The sequence below is a fragment of the Mastomys coucha genome, unplaced genomic scaffold (assembly GCF_008632895.1).
Source record: "Mastomys coucha isolate ucsf_1 unplaced genomic scaffold, UCSF_Mcou_1 pScaffold15, whole genome shotgun sequence".
Lineage (NCBI taxonomy): Eukaryota > Metazoa > Chordata > Mammalia > Rodentia > Muridae > Mastomys > Mastomys coucha.
Genome location: NW_022196897.1, coordinates 11,646,512 through 11,671,321, shown reverse-complemented (window position 1 = coordinate 11,671,321; position 24,810 = coordinate 11,646,512). Strand labels below are relative to the sequence as shown.

At 35.8% G+C, this 24,810-nt stretch overlaps 1 protein-coding gene across 4 annotated transcripts in view; it reads left to right on the top strand.

The window, feature by feature from the left end:
- Positions 1–7,575: 7,575 nt before the first annotated feature.
- The window catches only part of Hnmt (histamine N-methyltransferase), a 35,876-nt gene continuing 18,641 nt past the window's right edge, over positions 7,576–24,810 (top strand). The window contains exons 1-4 of one of the 4 annotated variants that reach the window (XM_031369218.1): positions 7,576–7,710; positions 9,252–9,388; positions 9,621–9,767; positions 12,733–12,785. In XM_031369218.1, coding sequence (XP_031225078.1) covers positions 7,663–7,710; positions 9,252–9,388; positions 9,621–9,767; positions 12,733–12,785 — 385 coding nt within the window. In that variant the 5' untranslated portion in view covers positions 7,576–7,662. Of the gene's footprint in view, positions 7,711–9,000; positions 9,083–9,251; positions 9,389–9,419; positions 9,442–9,620; positions 9,768–12,732; positions 12,786–24,810 lie in introns of those variants that run through there. The other 3 variants (XM_031369220.1, XM_031369219.1, XM_031369221.1) reach the window with 3 other exon arrangements.

Below are 24,810 nucleotides of genomic sequence, written 5' to 3'. Positions count from 1 at the left end.
TTTTTTGGAGGGGAAACTGGGAATGGAGAAATTCGCATGTAAATAAAGAAAATGTCTAAAAAAAAAATAAAAAAATGTCTAAAAAAAATAGTGAAAGTCATAGTCATATTATATTCTAATTTAGTTAATTACAATAAAATATTTTAAAGATTATTCAAATCATAAATAGCTAAAAATAATTAATGCTTAACAATTCAGTTATGGTATATGTAAATAAGTGGTTTTCAAAAGCATCAGAGAGCTACAGTATATGGCATTTAAGGTTATTTCATTATTAAAAGATCTTTTGTCAGCCGGGCAGTGGTGGTGCATGTCTTTAATCCCAACACTTTGGAGGCAAAGGCAGGTGGATTTCTGAGTTCAAGGCCAGCCTGGTCTACAGAGTGAGTTTCAGGACATCCAGGACTACACAGAGAAACCCTGTCTTAAAAAAAGAAAAAACAAAATAAAGATCTTTTGTCTAAGAGACATGTCTGTTCCTGACAGTATTGCCCTTCCACTTCAAAGAAGGTGATGAGCATCAATACCTCCGTGTGGAGTTGCTTCAATTCTGATAGGCTAGCCACTGGGTAAGAAATGCCCTAATTTCATCTACAGACAGAATGCTGTCCAAAAAGGACAAAGGGATGCACATTAGTTGATTGCTAAACTCTGACAAGATAGGGTAAGCTAGTTCTTCATATTCCTTCTTCACTTAAGGTCTTTCAGATGTTCTGGGCTAGAAGGCTAACTAATGATAGACACTCCAATGTTATATGGAATATTAGGGACTTTCCAGACTGTCAGATGTTTCTGCAAATTGTTTAAATTTAGGAAGCTATGTTCCTGTACTTCCTGCATACTCAAATGTTGATTCCTTCTCAAATATTTGGTGTTATTGAAGACTAGTTATAGTCTCACAATTAAACTTAAGTTGTTTATCATTAAATAAGGTATTCTAGATTTAAAAGATAGTTTTCAAATGATAATACAAGTGAAAATCAAAGTTAGGATAGATGACAAATACTTTATCTAAATTGCCAAATTTAATGGACTGCATTTATAAATGTATATTACACCTTATAATTTTTATAATTGTTATAATTGTAGCCCATTTATATCTGAGAGAAAAGGGGCCTTTATTTGACTAAAGGGGAGAATTATTTTTTTTTTTTTTTTTTTTTTTTTTGGTTTTTTGAGACAGGGTTTCTCTCTATAGCCCTGGCTGTCCTGGAACTCACTTTGTAGACCAGGCTGGCCTCGAACTCGGAGATCCACCTGCCTCTGCCTCCCAAGTGCTGGGATTAAAGGCGTGCGCAAGGGGAGAATTATTGATGTTTGGTCTTGCTGTCTATTGTAAGTGTGGGCCCCCAAAACCTGGAATCTGCTCATATACACCAGTGACCCTGCCCCCAAGTTATTTATGACTGGTAGATAAAGAAGCCAACAGCCAATATCTGGGCAGAAGAGACATAGGTGGGGTTTAGGTTTCCTAAGTTTGGGGTCAGAAGAGAACAATGAGAGGAAGAAGTTGCAGGAGGAAGAAGAAGCTGCCATGGATTAGGTAAGCCATAAAAACGGGGACCCAACAGCTGGCCAATTGGAGTTAAGAGCAGCCCCAATGAAACTGATAATAATTTGGGGTTATTGATAGGAAAGTGGATTCTAGCAGCATAGAGGGGGTGTATCCATTCAGCTCTTTTGCTATTTAAGGCTTATTGTAAATATAAAGGGTATGTGTATCTTTTATTCCAGAATTAAACAGTCAAAGGCACAGTAAAAACTTTGAATCTGGGTTAAATAATTTCCACAACATACATAATTATCCATTTAGATGCAGGAAAACAAACACCCATCATAATCAAGTTCTGGACAGAATACAGATTCAAGGGACATAATTAAACATAACTAAGGCAATTCACAGTAGGCTTATAACCTACATCAAATTAAATGGAGAGAAAAATCAATGCAATTTCACTAAACTCAAGAAGATAAAGTTATTGTTGACTCTCTCCATATCAATGCTATATATTACTTGAAGTTTTATCTTAAGCAATGAAATAAGGATATTAAGTGGATACACATTAGAAAGGTAGAAGTCCAAGTATCACTATTCACAGATGACTGATAGCATACATAAGCAACCTCAATATTCTGCTAGAGAATTCCTGCTGAATGTGATAAACACTTTCAGTGAAGTGGCTAGATACAAGACTAAGTAAAGAAAACTAGTAACCCTCCTTTATGCAAATGACAAGTGGACTGATATGGGAAACAACACTCTTCATGATATAAAGTATCTTAGGTTAACTCTACCCAAACACGTGAAAGACTTATAACTTCATGTCTTTGAAGAAGGAAATTGAGAAATGTATCAGAAGATGGAAAGGTCTCCCATGCTCATGATTGGTAGGATTAACATAGTAAAAATGTCCATTCTCCAAAAGCAATCTATAGATTCAATGCAATGTTCATCAAAATTCCAACACAATTCTTTATAGACCTTGAAAAGATAATTTTCAACTTCATGTGGAAAAAAAGCAAAACAATACAAAACAAAACAAAAAGCCCAAGTTAGCCAAAACAATCTTAAAGAATAAAAGAACTGATGGATGTTTCAGCACCCCTAATCTCAAGTTTTACTATAGAGCTACAGTAATAAAATCATCATGGTATTAGCATAAAAACATATTATTGATCAATAGAATGGAATCAAGGACCCAGACATAAATCCACACATCTATGGACACCAGAATTTGATAAAGTAGCCAGAAATACACACTGCAAAAAAGAAATCATCTTCAACAAATGATATTGGTCTAGCTGGATATCATAGCTAGATATCCAGGAAGAATCCAGGCAGGAAGAATGCAAATAGATCTGTATCTATTAGCATCCACAAAATCAAGTCCAAGTAGATCAAATACTCAACATGGTAGCAGATATACTGACTCTGATAGAAGAGAAAGTGGGAGAATAGCCTTAAACATATTGGCAGAGGAGATGACTTTCTGAACAGAATACCAACAGCTCAGGCACTAAGATCCTCAGTTAATAAATGGGTCTTCAGGAAACTGAAATGCAAAGGACATTGTCAATAGCACAAAGTGTCCATCTACAGGATGGAAAAAATATTTAGCAAATCCATATCCAGTAGAGGACTAATAATCTAAAATATACAAATAACTCAAGAAACTAGTTATTAAAAAATATTATTCTAATTAAAAAAGAGTACAAATCTAAACAGAAAATTTTCAGTAAAGGAAACCCAAATGGCTTAGAAACACATTCTTGACCACCAAGTAAGTGAAAATCAAATCCTGTTTCAGATTCCACCTTACTCCTGTCAGAATGGCTAAGATCAATAGTACAAGTGGCAGCACATGCTAGTGAGGATGTGGAACAAGTAGAATAATCCTCCAGTACTTGTAGGAATGTAAACATACTATGGAAATCATAGCTATGGAAATCAGTCTGTCTCAAGACCCAGCTATTCCACTCCTGGGCATATACTAAAGGATGCTCCACCATACCACAGTGACACTTGCTCAACTATGTTCATTGTGTCTTTATTCATAATATCCAGATATTATAAACAACCCAGATGCCTCTCAACTGATGAATGACTAAACAAAATATGCTAAATGTTAAAAAATATAGCTGTTAAAAAATGACAACAGAAAATTTGCAGACAAATGAATGGAACTAGATAAAAATCATCCTGAGTGAAGTAACCCAGACCCAGAAAAACAAATAAGGTATGAATTCACTTATAAGTGGATATTAGCTCTAAAGTAAATGATAACCATGTTACGATAACTAGACCCAGAGAGGTTAAGTAAAGTGAAGGGATTTAGAGCAGATGTATGTTTCTTTCTTAGAAGGGGAAATAGAATAGATTTTATGGTTGGACTAGGAGGCGGAGGAGAGATCAAGTAGGGATGAGATTGGATGGAGGGAGCAAGTGTGGGGAGAGGCTAGAATTGGAAGGTATTGATTGGATGGGGTTGGTGTGGAAACCTAGTGCAATGGAAACTGTAACTTATGCTATGATCCTAGTGAGGAAGCCTAATGAGGGATACATAGTCTCAACTGACCATCTCTTAGAGCCAGGCAAGATTTCCAGTTGTAGTTTTTTGAGTTGTAGGCCAAGGGGGTCCATGGAGATCTTCCACACTGATTTTAAGACAGAAAGTTACTCTCTACAAACTGACAGTGGAGGCTTCATTGCTGAGAACAACATTTACACAATTAATTAAATGTGGAGAGGTGAAGCTTATGCTAAGTTCTAGTATCTTTGCTGTGGAAAACATTCTTTCAGCTACCAAAAGAGTAATATGGACATCAAGCTCGCCACAGAACCTTTGACCAACAGTCTGTCCTGCCTGTAAGATATGCTAGGCAACACAGGACTGTTCCATTTCTTAATGCTCTAATTGTCTTTGGAAAAAAAATATAAAGTAATCTCCATATTAAAATGGTGCAGAATAGCAAGTCATATAGCATAATCTAAGAAAAATAATGTATCAGACAATTTATTCTTTTAGTTATAATATGATCTTTTACAACCTAGAGGATGTGGGCCTTATCTAATAATATCAATAACTCCATACCCAGGTTAGGATATTAAATGAGATAATGTATATAAGGTATTTTGGTGTGATCGGAGTTTAATAAATGGTATGTAATGGGATGAGAACTGCAGTTTGGTTAGACAATAAGTAAGAGTCTGAAGTTCATTTTAAACTTGTCTGAAAAGTTTAAAGTTTAGTACATCCACATGTACTTAAAAGGCTTTTAAAGGCAATAATAATTTTATTATCATTGAGAAGTTCCTGCAGTGATAGATGTTCTATCTAATATTCCAAAGGGAAGGGAAGAATCTCTACATTCAGCCATTCCAACCAGACATTTTCCCCAAGAAAATTACATACCATTTACTAATTGGGAAAAATATTTTATGTAAAATATTAAATGGAAGTTGTGATTGTTGAACCCAGAACTTAATAAAATGCATTGAAAAAGAATTTTGGGTTCAAAACAATTCATAAAAGTGCCACAGATGTAAAGTATGTATTTCAAGAGAGTATGTGAAAATGCTATATAAAAATTTGAAATGCTAAGATATAAATACATAGATAAGCATTCTGAATTATTGCATTATAAATTATTTGACTACATATTCAGTATTATGTAGAGAATTTAATGAAATCTGGAAGATCTTGGAGTAAGCAGAACATCTCATGAAACAAAGCTCTAGTCCAGGTAGGTGGGAGTATCCGTGAATAGACAGCCTTTGGCATTCTATGCTTATTTACAAGTGCCATTTTAAAAGGATAAACTAGAGTCTTTCCAACAACAATAGCAACAAAAAAATCAAGGAGTTAATTACATAAGTACATAATATTTTATGGATAAGTAATATTGTCTTTAATGAATCTTGAGTTTAAGTTTTTCAAAGACTATGTTTTATTTTTTAAAGGTAAATGTTATATTGAGAAAAATGCTTGTTAAAATATAAAGATTAACATATTTAATTTATAAAGAGCACATAAACATAAAGAAAAGTATTGAAAGGCTGAAGAATCTTAGAATTTAAAATGAGAGCATTTAATAGAAATGTATATATAATGTGTAACCTTTACTTAAAGAAGGCATAGGAAGTCTCTGTGAGCCAGGAATGTGGACTGGTCAGTTCCAGGAACAGGATAGCGGCCAGCTATTAAGAAGATAACATTGCCCAGAATAAGGAACAGGACAGCGGTCAGCCATTGAGAAGATAGCATTGACCAAACCACAGGATATTGGTCATCTAAGTAGTCCTAGGAGCGGTCAGTCATTAAGAAGATAGCGATGACCAAACCACATTCCTCTAGACAATGAGTGTACAGAATGACTTCCTTGTCATCTGGCTCAACTAGGTAGTGGGTTCCTGTGGAATTTTCCATTGTTCTCTTGTTATGTTTCCCTGGTAACCCCTTTCACCCCCCTAGTTTGTGGTTTTTCCTTTAAATACCCCTTACTCCTCGTGCTCGTGGTCGAATCCCTCTGGCCTGCCAGGCTATGAGTTCGACCCCAGATCTGGAATAAACCTCATGTGATTGCAGCAAGTTCGGTCTCTCGTGAGTCACTGGGTGGTCGCATCATCCCGAGATTTGAGTAAGGATCTCCCCAGTTATGGGGGTCTTTCAGTATCAGGATCCAATTGAAATGAGAAAGAAGGGAATGAATAGAAGCTGCACAAAGCAGGAAGTACAAATAGCTAAGAGAATGAACATTTATTTTCACATACTGTCAATGAAATGAAATGAAAACAGTTAATATTTACAATTTTCAAGCAACAGATTAACACAGTCATTGTTGTCATATGGCTCCAGAAAGACCACACCAGGCCACGCAGTTCCATGTGAGGTTTATTGAGAGCGAAAAGGGCAAGGTGGCAGAGGAAAGAGAAGAGGGGGAGAAGAGAGAGAGATATCTGAGGGGCCTTCCTTTATATATGGATAGTGACATAGTCACCGATAAAGGTGGGAGGTGAGCCAAGTGGATTCTGGGAATATGGTGGCTGTTGCCTGCCCGGGCTTCCTGGCCCGGGGCAGGGTAGCAGTGGAGTCACAGAGTAGGACTCTGGTGATGGCTTTAAAGTCTGAGGTTTTAGAGCTTTCTAGCTCTCTAACTGAAATGTGATGAAAACTTCTAAAACTTCCTAAAAACTTTCCTGCTCTTTCTGAGGGCAAAAGACTGCTGGGTTAGGCAATTAACACCTGTAGCCTAACAGCAGAGGATTAAGCAATACAGCCTTTGTTCTATCTCAGCAGGAACTGCTGGGCTCTAACTTTCAGCAAAGACTCTTAATCCAAATATATCTTAATCAAATATATATATATATATATTTATATGAAGTTTTTATATAGATAAATCCAGTCCATATTTTATCTTCTGTTCTAACACCTATAATAAATCGTTAGTTCCCTTTTTATGACCTTTGGTAAATTATTTTACAACCTCTTGGAATGTGCTCTGAGCAGGAGAAAGTCTGGTTACCATCTAAGAGCAATTAACTGGTGACACTTGGGAGACTGGCAGAGTTCTCATTGCAGCTTTGACTATCAGAAAAGGACCTAATAGCAATCCCATTATAAAAGAGCTTAATAATCACAGATATAATTTTAGGAATTCTTATAGGATCATCATTAAGACTTAAGTCATTTATTTGTCTATATAGCATCACTACAAGACAGTATATCTTTGTGGATCTGCAGAGATCTGCTCCAAAGGGGTGTGCTACTACTTAATGATTGTTATATATGTTTAATAGTAACAGGAATAGCATATTAATTTCAGGAATCTTTCCTAAAATGAGTCTCTTACAGTCTTGCTTAATAAGGACACACCTGTCACAGATTATATAATAATTTGAAACAGGCCACTTCAGGATAATCGCCTGCTAGTTATTACCTTGTTCCATTATGGCTCTTAACAGTTGCCTTGGCAACAGGTGTGGGGGTTGCACCTATGTAATATCACGGGTTTCAGAGGTCCTGATACCAACAGTCATAGACAAGCATGATCTTTTCTGTGTATTGAAGATACCATAAACAAGCAAGTTCCTGCATTGTTACTGGGAGTTTAAGACAAAGAAATTGGAAATCAAAATAATAATTTGGATTAAGAGTCTTTGCAATGTTCAAAGCGGCAATACAAATTCTAAGGAAACACCATCCTCGAAAGGTAATGTTTGGAAGTTCTCCATAAGTTTTGGGTGTTCAAGAATTTCTTCGTGTGTGTGTGTGTGTGTGTGTGTGTGTGTGTGTGTGTGTGTGTGTGTGTGTGTGTGCGTGTGTGTGAATTTAGCATTTGTGTGTTTTCCTTTCAAGATTATTTGGATACAGTTTGTTTAGTTCAGACAAATTGAAATGGGAATACTATCTAGGAGGTCCAAGGAGATGGGTTTGGATTGAATGTAAAGATTTGATTTTTATGAAAGCACAGATGCTAGGGCTTAAAACATCCTTAAAACATTGCCAGCCCTTCCACATCTCACTGCCATGCTTTGAGCAAAGTACTCAATCTCTTAGACTCTCAGCCTTCCCAGAAGTACTGGGAGGAAGGAAGCTCAAGGAGGCACAGACAAAAGTAATTCTCAGACTACATTTTGAAAGTGTTGCACTATTTCTGGCAAGTTCTCAACAGAATCATCTCTGCTCTTAGTAACACTTAGATCTACCTGATAATGAAAGAGGCAGAGCCTGTGACACTACAGAACACTTCACTAGTGGAAGTAACCAATGATGTGTTAGAATGGTGGGTCATGTCAGGACATACCACACGCTTGGCCCAAGCAGTTCCACGTGTAAGAGGTTTAATTGAGAGGGAGAGAGGGGGAAGTAGCATGGAAAGAGAGGAGGGAGGGAAAGGGAGGGAGAGAGAGGGAGAGAGAGGGAGAAGGAGGGGGAGAGAGAGAGACAGAGAGACAGAGAGACAGAGGGAGGAATGTTCCATATATATATATATATATATATACATATATATATATATATAAATATATATAGGTTGTGATATATGGCCACAGGTAAAGGTGGGAGGTGAGCCCAATGGATTCTGGGAATATGGTGGCTGTTGCCCTGGCAACAGGTCTGTGGACCCGCCCATGCATCCCTACAGGCTTTGGATGTCCTGATGCTAACAACCAACGTTAGTGTAAATGCATAAGCACACTTTTAACCATTTAAGCAAACAGAAGCCTATGTGCAGTTGTTCAGGAGAACAAGTACGCTTCTGCTCTTGTCTTTGTTAGCTAACAACCATGTAGGGATAAAATTGGGACTTCAGGTGAGTGGTAAATAACCATGAATGGAACTTTCAGTTTTTGGAGGCTCAGAAATGAGAAGTGCCTGTGCTAATCCTTTTATGGAAATACTAAGGCCTCATGTTACTTTAAATTTCTCTTACAGTTCCCATGCTCCTCCTTGACTTAATTTTCTTCCTGATTTGTTCAAACAAATCCATCAATATTTAAAGAAATCAGTAGTTGAGCTTAAGAGTCAAAACCTAAGATAAGCAAAAGCAGGGAACTCTTTACAACACACATAGCCAGCTGCTGGTAAGTTGTCAACAGATTTTAGCAGCTACAGGTTTCTGAAAGTTATATGCATAGCCTTGTAGCAATCCTGGTCAGTCTGAAAACTAACTGACCTTTTGTCTTAAAAGGAAAGCAAAACAAAACAAAACAAAACAAAACAAAACAAAAAAACAAACCCTCTTCTTACTAGGAACTTACTTGTGATCCCTGCTGGGGAAAAAGAAAAGAAAACCAGGAAGTGATTGGAATGCTTTTGCAGCTTTCCGGAGGTGCCCGGCTGCTTTACAGCTCTGCAAGGTGTAAAGTACAGAAAATCCTGTACAAACAGTAAGCTCTGTTTGGTAGTTTTGGGCCTCGGTCAAATGCAAAGCAGATTTAAGGTTTATTTCTTATTCACGTTCTTTGTTTTGTTTTGTTTTGTTTTGTTTTTTTTATTAATTTGGAGCGGTTTGGGAGACGGCGGGGTTAAGGAAACTAGTGGGGGAGGGGAGAGAAAGAGGAAAAAGAAGGAACTAGGAACAGAGGAAGTTAAACGTAGCTCCCTCCTTGTTTTTATTAGAGAACCCAATATGGCATCTTGCATGAGGAGCTTATTGTCCGACCACAGCAGATACGGTGAATCTTTTCGGAGGTTTCTAAATAATTCCACCGAACACCAGTGCATGCAAGAATTCATCGATAAGAAGCTTCCAGGCATAATAGCAAGGTAACAAAAAGTGGCGTTTCTTTCAACGGACTAACCCGCAACCCAGTCCAGAGGGTAGGCAGAGGTGGAGGAGGCCCTGGGATTAGTCATAGACAACCACAGCTGCCTGCTGTGGCTGCCCGGCCTTGTCTAAACTATTTGGCCTCGTTTAGCTCTGTTTGTGCTATAAATACAGAGACTAACTTGTGCAGCATTAGCTGGCAGCGCAGGCTTAGTGTTAACTATTTATCGGCTTTAAAGGCACAAGCCCAACCTTATTTGGAAAAAAGATTCAAATCATTGAACTCGGATTTTTTTCTAGGCTCTTTTCAAATTATATATTTTTTAAAAAGTCCCAAATAGATTCTGGTATTCCTTCCTTAGAATCAGATAAAAGTAATTGCAGAATGCGATTTGTTTCAGAGCATAGAATTAGTGCTTCTCAATTCTAATAATATTGATTTAAATTCATCTCCTTTATCTGTTACTGTCACTCGCTCCAAAACTATCTTTTCCTTTCAACTTAATATTATCAATATGATTCTGGGAAAAAAAAAGATTGATTTACTATTATCAGTGAAACTGATTTCTATCTTCACAGACTCCTTTATTTATCATTGATTTTTGATTAATGTGTTCAATTTGTTTCAAAGCTGATAAGCATTATTGAGGTAACAGAAGAGAGTCAAGTCACCTATCTGGGGATAAATTGTTGCAAGAAGTAACTATATGAAACTAGTGACTGACCGTGGAGCTAATTTACAAGCAACAAAGAAACCTGGTGTTTTATCTTATGCTGTCTGAATTTCTCTGTGGAGTTAGTCCCCTTTGGTAGCTCTTCTGCCCAACCAGAGCAGACTTGTTGGACAAATACAGAATTTTATGTCTCTTTCTTTTTCTCCTTCTTCTTTTGTCCAGCACTTTACCAACTGAGTTATTTTCCCTAGCCATGTATTTTTGTATCTTAACAAGGTTCATTAATTGACAAATAATAGGATAAAGGGTATGAAAATTAAATCACTGGTTCCACACCCCACCCACGCACTCATAGGTGCCACTAAGTATAAGTGGACTTAGGCTTTACAACAAAAACTCAAGAAGTTTGGAGGGAATTGTAGTTGTGGGGAGAGTGAGGAAGAACTGGAGGGGAAGGAACAGTGAGTGAATTTGATCCAAACCTATTATGAACATGTATGACATGTTCAGGCTAAAAAAACCATTAAAATATTAAAGCAGATACTAACTAGACAATTTTATCTGAAACTATAATTTACTTCTTTAGACCTTTCTCTTAGTTTTTAAAAATCTAGTGTAAGGGTCTGAAAATCATTGGGAAAAGAAAACCCCACCCAGACACAGTAGGCAAAGACAAAGAGTGTTTATTCTACATGAGGGGGTCAACCATTTTTCAAAATGGTGACCCCAGACAAAGGTGTGCAGGGCTTCTTATAGGGAACCAGAGGAATTCTCTAGAAGATTAGGTAATCTAAAATTTCATTGGTGGGTTCTAGGTGGTCACAGGTGGTCAGTGGTCTGCATTCCTATGTCATGAACGTTTGACCATAGGATAAGATAGGACTGCTCAGCCCAGATGACCCATCCTGAGATAAGATATTCACCATTTTTTGTGGTTATCCCCAGGCTGTTCTTTGGGAGGAGGTTTTATGACCTTGTTTCTGGATATTGTGGTCTTTTCCTGGAGCTGGGGCCTTATAGCCTTCTTTTCAAAATCAGGCCTGGTCCTTAAATGGAGTCAAATGGGGTTTATGTTGTCCTTTCAATGGGCTATGGGTTACTTTCAGTTTGGATAGTACACATTCATCCCTTAGCTTAGCCAGATCCTTGATTTCTTTTCAACCTTACAGTTTAGACTGAAGGGGGGGGGGGGGCAGTTGTAGGGAATGATGACCCCTTTCCCATCTTCTGAATATATCCAGTGTAGATAGAATTTTGGCTGTAGAATTTGAAAAAGGTTCATGAGATTTCAGTTATGCACTCTGATTTTAAGTTGAAAGCACTGTCTTATTACTACTTTTTTGAAATATGATTCCTAGGATAGGCATACAATAAACATATAATACACATTGTTTATTGAAAGGAAGACAGAAAGAAGGAAGAGGAAAAGGCATTATAGAAGTAGCTTAAACCAAGTCCTTGCCCAGGTTTTATGTCATCAGTGTAAAATGTCAACAGAGATTCACAGAACAATGCATTCTCATTTTCTAGTCTCCAAAGAAATGCCACTTTTACACACTAGATGTTTATAGTGGTGCTTCTATGTCTTCAAATTCAAGAAAGGAATGGAGTCTGTTGAGGGAGACCCCCTGCATATTGGGTGTTTCCTCCCAAACCAGAATTTGGCACAAACCACTACCAAACATCTGTTTTCACAGTAAAATCCTTTATTAAGCTAGGGAGGAAAGTTAAAGTGGTTGCTTTCTGACTCAGGCAGAACAATAGCAGTAAATGATTTTACAGGTGCAATTTTTAAGGGAAAAAGGGGGGGCCTGTGTTAGAATGGGCTAAGATGTGGTAGTACATTTTGATCAGGCATGTTAATTAGATGAACCAAAGGGGGCTTTTGATTGCTGGACTTTAATACTTTTTTAGTTAGGCCTTGGTAGTCAGCCTCAGGAGGAAAAAGTAGCCAAATAAGGGAATAGACCTTGGTAGCTAGCTTTAGGGATGCAATCTGATGCTTTTTAATAAGACAGAGGGAATGGGGGAGCAGGACATGGCCTGCCAGAGCCATGGTTCCCACTTTCAAGCTGGCCAGGATCCCTTCTGTGTTTTCAGGCACTCTAATAAGAGCAACAGAAATAAATAAAGAAGAGCTACAGACATGACTTCACTTTCATGTTTGCTTCTTGTCCTTTCATCGATTCTCTTTTGCTTATCAATAGACTTTATAGGAAGAATTGCCAGGCAAAGTGCCTTTCATGTTTTTCTTAAATTGTATAATTTTATGTGTTTGCTTGCTTTTCAGGATTGGAGAAACAAAAGCAGAAATTAAGATTCTGAGTGTAGGTGGAGGTGCAGGTATGAATAATACATAAAAAATTTATATTCTGCTATAGGCACCATGGTATTTGATATCATATTGTTCATGCTCTAGAATGCTACTTTGCTTTTGTAAAATATCAAGTTATAAATGCTAGCAACATCATTCAACTCAAATTCTTAGTTCTCTATAAATGTATAGACTTTGGGACTTTAGCCTTCATTATAATTTGTAGGATAGGTAAGAATTGAGTTTTTTTTTTTTTTTAATTTTTTTTATAAGTAGAAAACCAGGGAAACTTAGAAGATTATTACTGTTCCCGGTCCATGTGAGGAAAGGAAACTCTCACTAGAATGTAAATTGATGCACAGATCCCTTCATTAAAAGCATCTCAATATGGGCAAAAATATACTTAGTGTCATATTTAATTTACATTATTGTAGCCTCATCTCTGAAATGAATTGGCCTCACTGCTCCCTTCTTCTGAATGAATTCTAAAAGTATTTTAATCAAAGTACTTTCTTATATGTGTTTTACTAACATCACCTGGCCTTATTATTTTTAAGAGTTTTTAATTCTAGAAGAAAAATACTAACTCTGGAAAAGCAAGCTGATATATGTGTCTTTTGTAACTGCCCCTATTGAACTGTGTGACTTTGGCTGATACATAAGTTGAGATTTTTCTCATTAGTAAAATGGAAACACTGAGTCTTAGCTACAGGATTGGAATAAGAAAGTACTGAACAGATGCTGTTCCTCCTGTAAGGCAAAGGCTTGGCCTCTCTGAAATACTAAAAGAACAAGTTTCTTCTCAAGGGGTAGTATTTGTTTTATTCGAAGGTATTAGTCATCTTTGACTTAATATATTGATATAAAACATTCTGACGTAGTTGTGATTATAGTCTACTAAGTGGGAACTATACTGCTACCTGTTACTTAGTGTCCTCGGCTTGTTTACTATAAGGTGTCCAGTGCCATATGAATGAGGTATATTGTAACCCATATTAATGCAAAAGAAATCAAGAGCCTGTCAGTGAAAAGGAATAGCCAGTTTATGGTGGCATATGTATTCATTTTTTTTCCATAAAATTCAGTGTGCTATATTGTAATAAGGCTAATCCTAAAAATCTATTTACTCTGTTATCTTTAACCACAGAGCTAGAGAGAACAACAAAGGCAAATCAAGGTTACTCTTAATTGTGGTGAATTACCCAAAGAATATTCTGTTAATTCACTTAATAAAGAGAGCCATTTCCAGGGTGTTGCATATGAGTTTCAGATAGCCTCTTAGCATCAGGACTATGACTTCATAGTGTAAAATGTGCTTAGAGAGTATAAAAAACCATACAAATAACAATAATAAAACATAATCCCTATTGTGGGTTGTCTTTTAATATAAAATTAGTTGAATTTTTAACTCAAATGTATCTACATTCTCTCTTTTTTCTTTTTCTTTTTTTTTTCTTTTTTTAGATAGGGTTTCTTTGTATAATCCTGGCTGTCCTGGAACTTGCTCTGAAGATCAGTCTGGCCTTGAGCTCAGAAATCTTCCTGCCTTTGCCTCCTGAGTGAATGCTGATGGTAAAGGCTGCAATTCCCTTAGCTATGTATCCACGTTCTTATGAGCTATCTTATAAACAATATATGGCTTGAACACTGATTCTTTACATCAAGATGCACCTAGGCGCTAATAGGATTCATCAAAATAAAAGGAAGAATACTTAGAGTCCTTTTGTTGGAGGCTGAATATCATATTGATACCAGGCTCTATCTAGGAGAGAATATGGAATCTCCTTAGGTCATTCTTCCTAAGAAACTGGTCAGAAACATAAGAATAACTTGAAGAAAAATTAAAATTATATACTTAGCTTTCATTAACCAAATGAAATAAGTAAGTAGTACATTTAACAACTGTGTGGACAAGGTATCCTTGTTATGAATAAGTGGTATTTTATGTTGTTTGGATTTTCATATTACAACTAGGTAATGCTTATCTGACAAACTCAAGGCAAGCACCATCCTTTGAGGAATCACATATCCTTGCCTTAGAGAAGCAGTACCTCTCATATTTTACCATCTTGAATTAAGAAGTTTATATCATCCTTGAACTTTGTCCTTCCAATCAGTCTTAGTACCCTGATCTCTTGCAAGTATGGCTGTTGGTCTTGTGCTGTACTTTGTGTGCACTTTCTACAGTATATGTCACAGGATCTCACTATACTGTGGTTCACTGTCTAGATGTTCTACTATTTGATGCATAGGCAACTTCAGCTGATTTTCTACATACCTCTGGTAAATATGTTCTTTCCATTCATAGCAGTGAAACCATTTCTCCCAGCATAATTGAAAAACACATACCCAAAGCAAACAAACTAAAAATTTCCATAAGTGAAATAGCTACTTATGATGAGTGTTCTCAGAGCCAAGCAACTGCTATCTAGGGCCATTCCCCTTCTCCCCCCCCCCCCAAAACCTCTTGCAAAAGTGTCAGTTTAGCTGGCCTTGTTAACAGTTTATTACCCCTTACTCCCAAGTATCAATTGCTATTTACCAAATGGCAACCTTGTCCATAGCCCATAGGAGGGGTTAGAATATGTGTATAACCTATATATTCATATGTAGATTCTATATGCCAGGTGGGAAACTAGGGAGGGATCCATCGAGGTAGTTATGGGTAGCAGTCATTCCTACTGACTGAAGGCTTTCCAGGTGTGGCCAGTGGAGGAATGCCCACACCCTGTAACCAACCTCCCTTTTGTTCTGTAAGGAAGCTCACTATCTTCATTAGGAGAAGGGATAGTGAGACCTTAGTTTCATCTTCCTCTGGGAAGAAGTTTACTGCTTTATATACCACTTAGTGCGTATGTTCTTTGGCTATTTCTTATTTTCAGAAATATGAGAAGAAAGTTCCCTGTGCACACTTTTCTTTTTAGAAACTAGTGTTTATGTCAATTATATGTATAAAATAGGATTTTTCTAAAAATCTCATGACACTTTTATTCATAATCCAAGTAATTATTAGGACTCTATACAGTTCAAAAGGAAATTGATGGAAACCTCCATTGGGTAGTTTATAAGTAGTTTTCCATATCTATAGCACTGTTATCTACAAATTAAATGTTCTAGTGATAGAGAAATGTATGAAACAAATATTATGTGATAGGTAAGGGGAAAAAACTGTAATGCAAGCAGCCTGAGGTTACCACTGGTAGTAATGAAACACTATAAATCTTTGTAAGCACAGTAATTTGAAAAGATGTTTTCTATAATATATTGTTTCATGCTGACACATATTTGGTTTTTACTAATTGCTCAAATTCCACAAAATGCTTAAGAAAGTCAGTTTAAAATCATCATAAGATGCCCAGACTCTAAAATCATTAATTTGTTCTGCTAGTCACAGAGGAGAAAGGAAAGAGTAGAAGAGTTTGATATATTCAAATATAGCTTTTTATTATTTCTCCATTTTTTTCATGGGAAAAATTGTAGACTTTTTAATAAAGATATTTACTGCCATTTCTTGATAAGGCTTTATTTAGTAATTGCAAACAGCTTTAGTTGTTTATATGTTTTAAGTCCCAGAATGTTAATAGGAAGTTGCCTAAATGACCCCTTCCTAAGTAAGGACTAATAGGGCTAATAGTATTTGCATGTGAATAGAAACAGCAAACAGAATCTTCATTGCCTTTCTCCCTAAAGCAGGTCCATGGCTCCCAGATGTCTTTTGTTTACTCCTGAATGTTCTGTGCATTTCTGAATTGTTGGATACTTCAAGTCTCTTATTTTGCTTATGAGCCATTTCTCTAGCCAAAGAATATAGCTTTTAAAAGCAGGCACTTATGATAAACTGAAGTTCCTTTTTTCTACTTGGATTCTGTTCATTGATTTTTCTTTTTTCTTTGGTTATTTTGGTTTAAGGGTCTGCCAATCTTTATCTTCTCAAAGAAACAGCTCTTCGATTCTTTGATTCTTTGTTTTGCTTTATTGTTTTTTTTTTCTATTTTATTAATTTCTGCCCTGGTTTTACTATTTCTCTTCATTTTGGGGGGTTTAGATTTGGTTCTTGTCTTTCCAAACTCTTGATTTGCATCATTAAGTCATTTATTTGTGCTCTTTCTGATTCCATAGTGTAGGTACTTATAGCTATACATTTTCCTCTTAAGACTACATTTGATATGTTTCAAATGTTTTGTTGTGTTGTGCTTTTACTTCATTTATTATCAAAATTTTTATTTTCTTTCTCAGTTTTTTACTTTGACCCATTTGGCACTCAATTTTACTGTCTGGGATTTTGTAATTTCTAGAGATTCTTTTGCTGTTGATTTCAAACCATAGTATATTGAGATCAGGATGCACAGAATTACTTTAGTTTCACAGTTGATAGTTGTTTTGTGTTATAGAATGTGGTTTATTTTAATAGTTTTATAGGCTACTGTATAAACGTATTCTTTGATATTTGGGTTGAATAGTTGGTCAATTGATATCTGTTATATCAGTTTGATGTATGATATCATTTATGTTTCATTGTATGATGTCATATACATTTCACTATATGATACCATTTATGTTTCACTGTATGATGTCATTTACATTTCACTGTATTATATCAGTTATGTTTCACTGCTTATTTTTTCTTTAGATGATCTGTCAATTTTAGCAAGTTATCTGTGTCTTCAAGTCAGCTTTTTATGAAATGGGGTGAGCCAGAGTTTGGTGTGTATATTATTAGGATTCTAATGTCTCCTTACTTAATTGTTTCCTTGTTCAAAATATTTTTTTTTAAATCTCTTCTGATTAATTTTTTTGAAGTCTATTTTTGTCAGCTATTAGAATAGTGACACCTGCTCATTTCTTGGTCCAATTTGCTTCAAATACATTTTTTTCCTATTCTTTCACTCCGAGATTGTGCCTACCCTTGAGTTGTATGAATTTCTTGTAGACAATAAATACTTGGATTTTGTTTCTTAATGCATCCTTAACTTTTATCTTTTGATTGGAGAGTTGAAGTTACTAATATTTAAAGTTACTATTGAAAGATGCATTGAATGCTTTCATTTCATTGTACATTTTTGCTTTGTGTAGTTCTTGATCACATTTTGTATTTCTGTAGTTATAGCTTCACTTATTTCCTTCTAAGTTCTCATGGCTTTGCTTATTTCTTTCTTCTGTTTGAAGTATCATTCCTTTAGCCTGTATATAACACAACATGGAAAGGTTTTCTTTTTCAAATATGATAGTTTTGCTAGATAGTTTTTCCATTGAAAAGTCAGCTGATATTCTGATGGGCTTCACTTAATGTGACTCTTGACTCTTCTCTAGCAATTTCAATTTCTTCCTTCCTCCTCTTTCTTCCTTCCTCCCTTCCTCCCTTCCTCCTTTCCTTCCTCCCTCCCTCCCTCACCCCTCTCTTTTTCTTTCTTTCTTTCTTTCTTTCTTTCTTTCTTTCTTTCTTTCTTTCTTTTTCTTTCTTTCTCTCCTTTCTCTCTTTCATGTTTTGCTATAACATGACATTAAAAGTATCTTTTCTGTATGTACTGTCTCCTTAGTGTTTTGTGTGTTTCCTGTATTTCTGTAGTTATATATTTCTTTAATGTAAGGAAATTTTCTTTGATGGCTGTTGCAAATCTGGTTTATTCCCCTGACCTGCCACCCTTTTCAATCTTCTCTGTCTCTAATGAATAAATTTTGTCTTTGAATGTTGTCCTTAATATTCCTTTCCTATATTTAAAAAATATATTTCATTTTCTTTCATTAACTGGTTCAATTCCTCCACTTTATTATCAAGGTCTGATATTTTGTCTTCTACTTAATCCAATTGACTGTTAAAGGTCAGCCTTAAGTTTTCTAATTGGAGCTTTGAATTTTTAAATTTTGTCATCATTTCAGCTTGCTTTTTTTTCTTCAGATTTCTTTTTATTGTATTCCAGTTTCAAATCCTGTATTTTATTTTATTCTGTATACAGAATGAAATTACTGTATTAGATTCAGTAATTTGATTATAATTTCTTAAACTTTAATTAAATCTGTCTTCTTTATGTTCACCCATATATTTGCCTGTGTCTTCTCCTTTCTGGATTCTTTAATGATACTTATGGTTGTTCTTTTAAATGTTATGTTCTGAAATTCATCTAGGTCATTCCTATTGGGGAATATTTCTACACTACTAGTAGTCTCTAAGGAGGCTATATTTTATTGATCTTTTATATTATTTGTGTTTTTGTATGGTACTTAAGCATGTAGATTCATTTCATTGGTCACACATCTCATGTGCAATTCTGACTGTGTGTTTGGTTCTATTTGTGCTGTTGTCAGAACTTGATTGATTTCATGTCAGGTAGGAGTACTAATCAGGTCAGTCTTCACCTACTCAGTATTGATTATTGATTGAGGATTCTGGGGTGATTCCAATTAACTGGCAATTTGTATGATAAAGGAGTCTTAAGGTTATTATAAAATTGCTTGGTTGAAGGCCAACAAAGTCCCCTGGGGAAGTTCCTATTTCAGAAAAAGGGGGCAGAACTCCCCAGAGAAGCATGGAAAAATGTGGCTTCTGCCAGGACCTGGGCTTGCAGCACAGCTGGACCTGGGTGAGATTCAGTAGGATAACATTTAGATGTGAATCCTGTCTGGGCCTGGGCAAAAGAGCATGCAGAAATAGATTTTACATTGGTCTTGAGAGGCAGAAAAGAGTGGGTGACGGTGGTATGAGATAAGTGTTCTGAGTTAGACTCAGCAAGAGTCTACAAATGCAATTCCTACATGAGGTTGGGCATTGGGAGAAAGGATGGGAAGGAACTGAATCATACACAGAGAGATCACAGATTGGCTCCCACCTGGGCCAAAAATGGTAGCATGGGGAAAAAGGTCCTTTCTTTTTTTATGTTCTTGCACTGTTCTTGAAATTGGATGGTTTTAGTCAGAGCAAGGGCAATGCTAGTAGAACTGAAAAAAGAAAGATTTTTTTATTAGAACAACTCTTGATAGCCAGGGAAACTGAATAAGGAAGTTCTAAAGCCTACTGAATATAGATGATAAACAGCATAGGTAAAGGTTCCAAGGAAATACTTACAATGAAACACTATTTTTTTTGTGTGTAAAAGTGTTTTGTATGAGTGTATGTGCGCCACATGTATGCCTGGTCCCAGTGAAGGCTAGCAAAGAAAACAAGTACTCTGGAACTGGAATTACAAATGGTTATACATATCAGATGGATATTTGTAACCAAATTCTGGCCCTCCTCAAGAGTTGCGAAGGATCTTAACCACTGCACCATCTCACCAGCCCATGAAACACTTCAGACCAAGCTACAGTACAATGGAAGACTTGAAATATTACTTTTCATGTTGTTGAGAAAGCACATGTAAATCTTTTGTCTTTTAAAAATAATTTTTAGAAAAATATAATCTTACCCTTTCATTTTCTACTTCTAGTCCCACCTGTGTATTCCATAAACATATACACACATACACACACACATACTCATTACACACATTTATATATGAAACATATATTTTGCACACACATATGACCCTAAGTATATAAATGCAACCTCCTCAGTCCATTTAGTGTTACTCTTATAAATATAATTTCTCTCTATATATATTTATATGTATAAATATACATATAATTTCTCTCTATATAGTATGGATTTATAATGTATAATATATAATGTAATTGCATATGCATTATATAAATTATGTTATAATTTCTTATGTATATAATTAATATATATAGCAATTTTATATTAGATAACTAATTGGGGAATCATCCCTAGGTAACACTGTTTCACCCATTTTCAGTATCCGTTAGTTGCCTGATGTTCTTTGTCCCTCCATGTTAGCTTGTCTATTAGAGGTGTTACACTTCCTCTTCAGGTCTTTTTAGGAAGCCATATTGTTGAGGTATCATGGGTGAAGCTTCACTTCCTTTCTAGGAGGCACAATTTCATAGAACACTTCTCTAGCTCTTAAAATCTTCCTGCTCCCTCTTCTACAATGTTCCCTAAGCCTTAGATGCATGAGCTATGCTGTAGATGTGTCATTTGGGCCCAGACATTCCACAATCAATTATTCTCTGCACTTACAGTTTTTGTTTTGTTTTGTTTTGTTTTTGACCAGTTTTGCTTTTCTGTATTCATCTCTGTCTGTTGTAAAGGGAAAATTCTTCGATGAGGGACAAATGTGTTTAAGGATAAATATTTACAAAGGAGTTAGGAATTATGCTGATTTAGTAAGTGCAACAGGTTTCCCTTTGGGATCCATCATCACAATAGCCGCATTTAGTTGGCTAAGCTTCCAGTAACAGGTATGATTTCCTTTCTGTTGAGCAGACCATAAATCCAATTAGAGAACTACTCATTACTATTGAGGTATAAATGCCACCACTGCTTCTTTAGGAATACTGTGCCATTCTGGTCATTGTTACAGTTCAAGGTATTATAGCTAGGTAAGATCAGTGGTTGTTTCCTTCCCTTGAAAGGCTTCATAGCACTTTCTGATACTATGTAAGCCGGTTCTCAAGGATGAGGCTTTCAATTCAAATCATCCAAGTCTTTTGAAGTGTAAGGTATCTTCAGCAGAAGTCCTCTGGGTGGCAACCAAAGACAATAGCAATGTGCTATATTGTTTTTAGAGTTCGTGAAAAGGCCTTTCTCATGCCCGGTGTTTTTGTTATTTTAAGACTCTTGCAGGGAACATGTTACCCCAAGTAAGATAAGTTCATAAAATGTTTATACATATGCATACACTATATATACATACACATGTATGTTATATATTTATATATTATTGGTAGTAATTATATATTAATATACAGTTATATGTTATTATGTATTATATATTCAAATAATACATATGTAATATAATTTTATGTAAATAAGTACTAATATAATTCCTATCATTTCTTCAAAATTCCTAGTGCTATTGTCTTAGAGTGGGTTTTGTTGTGGAAAGACACCATGACCAAGGCAACTTTTATAAAGGACAATATTTAATTGGGGCTGGCTTACAGTTTCAGATGTTTTTTTCTATTATCATCATGGCAGGAAGCATGGCAGCATCCAGGCAGACATGGTGCTGGTGAAGGAACTGAGAGTTCTGCATCTTGATCTCAAGGCAGCCAGGAGAGGACTATCACTGCAGGCAGCTTGACAGAGGGTCTCTTTCACAGTGGGAAGAGTTTGCACATCTTAAGCCTTAAATCTTAAAGCCAGCCTACACAGTGACACACTTCTAACAAGACCACACCCATCCCAACAAGGCCACACCTCCTCACAGTGCTATTTCCAATGGGCTAAGCTTATTCAAACCACCACAGCTATTTTACCCTCTTTCCTCTTTACCCTTCTGTATGGGCCTACTTAACCCCTGTTCCAATTAAAAATGCACCATTTTATCCATTTTACCCTTTAAATCACTTGTTAAAGAATATTTTAAATGAATTTAAACTATTTAGCAAGCTAAGAGTAAGTTCAGAGATTATCCACATGCTATATCCTTCAGCAAGTTACACATTTGTTAAAATTCATCAACCTTCATGTGGGTACATCTGCAATTATTCAAAGTCCAAGGTATGCATTTAGGATCATTTTTTATATATGCAATTGTGTGTTTGCTGCTCTTCAAAGGTCACATTGAAACCCAGCCCTCAACAAACATATGAGGCCTTTAAAGGGCTTGGGAAGTTGTCCAGGGGAAATGCACTGACCTAGCATGGCAAAAGTTCCTGAATTTTATTCTAAGAACTGGAAATATAAAATTATTTGGCTTTTAGGAGATGAGTGATTTTACAGGGTAGGTCTTGATGAACTTCTTAGTCCCTTCCATCACATACGGACACCTAAATCATCCAGGTATTCAGACACTGGCTGCATATTACGGAAAAATTTGAGTGTGTGAGAGAGAGTAGTTAAAATAATTAAAACTTATAATTTTTGAAATCTTAATGTATTTTTCAACTATTTGGATTTTTTACTTTATTAATAAATTTATATAATCATTATTTTTAAAAGTTATTTCCAGAATAATATTAATATCTTACACAATCAAAAGCAGAGAGAGATCTAGCTGCTCTGATATATCCAAGCTTGTCTCTTTCACTAAGCAATGGTGTTTGAGAAAACAATACCTGATACATTATTTTATTCTTGTTATCACTTGCCACAACTGTGCTTGGTATGGAGTAGTCAATTAATAGAGACAAATGATTAACTAATGACTATCTGCATATATTCTCGCTTCCATTTAATTAATAATCAGGTCTTTGCTTTAATTGTGTAAGTCAAATGAATTTCAGTTCCAAGCATGTCTGAAACATGTATAAGATGCATATGACCTTTGTGCCAACCAGGCTTTTTTTTTTTTCCTTTTATTGAAAATAGATTATTTTCTTATACAATATATCCTGATTATAACTTCCCCTCTTTATACTCTTCCCCAGCTCCATTGCCTTCCAGATCCACCCCCTTTCTGTCATTACAAAAGATCAGGCTTTAAGCAGCCAAACATGACAAAATAAAATATAAGACGAAGCAAAAAGTATCATATATAAGTTGGACATGGCAACCCATGAGGAAAGAGTCCCAGGCACAAGAGTCCAAGACCCACTTAATCTCACAGTCAGGAGTCCCATAAAAATACTAAGCTAAAACTATATGTAATATATATGTGGTGTAGATCCACAAAGGCTCTGTGCTTGCTGCTTCAATCTCTATGGGCGCTTATGTGCCTTCCTTGATTCAGAGCATCTGGTCAGCTGGCCAGTTTTATGTTAGCTTGACACAAACTACTATCAGTTGTAAAGAGAAATCCTCAGTTGAGAAAAATGCCTCCACCATATTGGCTTGTTAGACTGTCTGTGGGGTTTTTTTGTTTTTTTGTTGTTGTTTTAATAGATTGGGGAGGATACAGTTCACTGTGGACAAGGCCATCCCTGGGCAAGTGGTCCTGGGTCTACTTATAAGAAAACAGGCCCAATGAGCCATAAGGACAAAGCTAGTAATCAACAGTACTATGTTGTCTGTCCCAGTTCCTTTTTCCAGGTTCCTTGCTCTGGCTTTCCCTAGTAAAGTAAAAGTTGCATAAGGTAAAATAAATTCTTTCCTCCCCAAGTTGCTTTTGGTCATGTTGTTTTATCACAGCCATAAAAAAGCTAACAAAAACAACCTATCTGAACTTCATTTCACTCGTCAGAAAATGATAATAGTAGAAGTAGTGAATAATAATAATCAACAATAAATAATAATAATAATACCTAATTCATTCATTGTGGTAGATAGTGAAATGATATAAAGTACAATGTAAAATAGAGTTGACAATGAATAAATATTATTGGTTCTTTATGTTTTTCTTTGAACCCCTCTGTTTCAAAGCTATTTATTTATTTTTCCCTATTGCTGGTACATCCAAACTGAGTTTGACATTCTTATTTAATTAAGTTACATGTTGACCTTTATTGAAATATAAATACCTTTGACAAAATATGAAATTCTGTTAACCTATAACATTTTGGTGTGAGTGGCATTGACAGAACCTTTCCAAAGTTAGACATAATGAGCAGCAAAAGCTTATGGCACAGTATTAGGAGACAAGGGAGGTAGGAGAGTGATGAGCCAGACATAGAAGATACCAGTCTAGAAGACGACATTCAATGTCATGAAAGCCTCAAGGGTATGCTGTAGTTGGTGTGTGTGTGTGTGTGTGTGTGTGTATGTGTGTGTGTGTGTGTATGTGACAATGAAGGTGTTATTTTCAGGACTGACAAGTCCTTAAGTCAACAAGTGTTCTTATTCCCGAGACAGTGGTTTTTGAAGACAGCACTTGTTACTTACCATGATTTTTTAAAAAGAAATATCTGATATTTTTATCTTCTGTATGTAGACCTCTTACCTTTTTACTTTAAATATTCTTTTAAGTGTTTTTCTGGATTAGAATAGTTATCAGTTCTAAGTTGTGCTTTTCTCATATTTTAATATTTCTGTCTTAAATATATCTCTCAATTGACAAATATTTAAAATTATATTTGACTCCAACAAAACTTAATGATTGCCTTCTACAGTCCCTGACA